Source organism: Henckelia pumila, chromosome 3 (genome assembly GCF_033568475.1).
Source record: "Henckelia pumila isolate YLH828 chromosome 3, ASM3356847v2, whole genome shotgun sequence".
NCBI lineage: Eukaryota > Viridiplantae > Streptophyta > Magnoliopsida > Lamiales > Gesneriaceae > Henckelia > Henckelia pumila.
The window spans coordinates 144,506,665-144,508,698 of record NC_133122.1 but is presented as its reverse complement, the minus strand read 5'-3'; the positions used below and the strand labels follow the sequence as shown (position 1 = coordinate 144,508,698).

The window sequence follows — 2,034 nt, the reverse complement described above, 5'->3', positions numbered from 1 at the left end:
ATGACACATTTTTTGGCAGTGCAACAGCATAACTTGGAAAACAATCCAAATGTAAATGGTGAATTGCCTCCTCCTCAACACCAAGAAAGGAGACGCACACTAGAAGAAGAAGTTGGAACGAACAGGGTACCAAACCCCAGTGCAAGAAGGGAAACAGTGCTCCATGAGGAGGAGGTAAATAGCCACGGGCCCGTGTGCCCCGGAATTCGGACTGAGGAGAGAGGAGAAAGTGCTCTAGCAATCTTACCGGCCCGGCGTAGCCCATTCACTACTGCTATCTTAGCCGAGGTACTGACAGCTGGAGTGAAGATAGCAAGTCTGCCAGAGTACGATGGTTCAGGAGATCCTCAGGATCATCTCGACAGGTTTTATGCAAAAGCCGATCTATATGACTTCAGTGATGCCGTGTACTGCAAAATCTTCCGGACTACGCTGACTAATCGTGCACTGGCGTGGTTCAATAAACTCCCAGCAGGAAGCATTGCAAGCCTGGAACAACTTACTCAGCGTTTTCTTCATCAGTTCTCCATTAATCGAAAATACCCTAAGACTGCATCATACCTATTCTCGGTTGTGCAAAAAGAAGGAGAGAGCTTGAGAGAGTATGTGCAACGTTTCACTCAGGCTGTTCACGAAGTCCCACATGTCAATCATGATCTCTTGGCAGGAATTATGCAACAAAACCTCTGTCATCGAAGTTTAAGGAATCCATAGCGGGAAAACCCCCAAGCACCTTGGAAGAATTACTGGAAAGAGCCGAGAAGTATATACGCATTGAGGAGACTATTGAACCACGATATTTAGGAAAAAGAAAAAGAGAAGAAGAAAAACCAAGAGAAGGCCGAAAAGAAGAGAAACGAGGATTCCAAGGCCCTCGTCTTCAGCAGGTACCCCTAAATGCACGCTTGACTGATATATTGGTGGTTGCGGAAAATCAAGGTTTGCTGCAACCTCCGAGGCCAATGAAAGACAACCCAAAGCGACTGAAATCTGACAAGTATTGCCACTTTCACAAAGATAAAGGACATTCTACCGAAGACTGTTATAGTTTGAGAACAGAAATAGAGAAGCTAATCAAACGTGGCTATTTAAAAGACTTTGTGAGTAAGTCTCACCACCAACAACGAGACAACAAGACTTATGAAGACCGCCGAAACAGAGAACCCCCAAAGAATCATGAGAAGCAAGGAAAGCATAATGGAGATTTCCATGAGAACATGCCGACTGGAGGGATTATCGCTGTTATAACCGGGGGACCAGCTTGCGGAGATTCGAATAGAGCAAGGAAGACTCTTCTGCGTAATGCTTCTAGGGGGAATCACTGTCCTCACCCTAACCAAGCCCAAGTCGTGTGTGAAATATCGAAAATATCAAAAAAAATGACATTCACTGAGTCAGATAGGGAATACCCTTTAGTTGAGCACAATGACGCATTGGTTGTCTCCGCTACAATATCCAACTTTTGGGTGAAAAAGATGCTGGTTGACTCAGGCAGTTCAGCAGATATCATTTTTCTTAATGCATTTGTTAAAATGGGGATAGACAATGCACAGCTAATGCCCATCAGCACCCCTTTAGTTGGATTTTCTGGAGAATTAGTGGAAGCACTAGGAGAGATCACACTTCCTCTCTCGCTAGGATCGTATCCGAGAAGAGTTACAAAAATGGTAAAGTTCTTGGTAGTAAATGCATCCTCTGCATATAACGTGATACTGGGGTGCCCGAGTCTAAATGTTTTCCAAGCCATAGGATCAACCTATCATATGAAGTTGAAGTTTCCAATGTCAGAAGGAGTTGGAGAGGCTGTTGGTGATAGCAGGTTGGCTCGGGAGTGTCATGCTAACATCCTGCGAGACCCAGCCAATTGCAAGAAAAGGTCAAGGGTGGACGAGATATCAACTCAGAAGAGAAGGCATCCATAGACAGATGAACCCAAAAATGATAGAATACATACTATCGATAGTGAAGTCGAGAAAGTAAAACACTTAGAGGCAACCGAAGCGCTCAAAAGAATAGAGGTAACTCCAGGAAGTC

General features: G+C 44.6%; 1 protein-coding gene across 1 annotated transcript; it reads left to right on the top strand.

Annotated features, from left to right (window-relative positions):
- LOC140889673 (uncharacterized) lies at nt 1-1,922 on the top strand. The gene is made up of 2 exons (XM_073297396.1): nt 1-602; nt 668-1,922. Exons 1-2 carry the CDS (start codon nt 1-3, stop codon nt 1,920-1,922), a joined length of 1,857 nt encoding a protein of 618 aa, XP_073153497.1.
- Nucleotides 1,923-2,034: the final 112 nt, after the last annotated feature.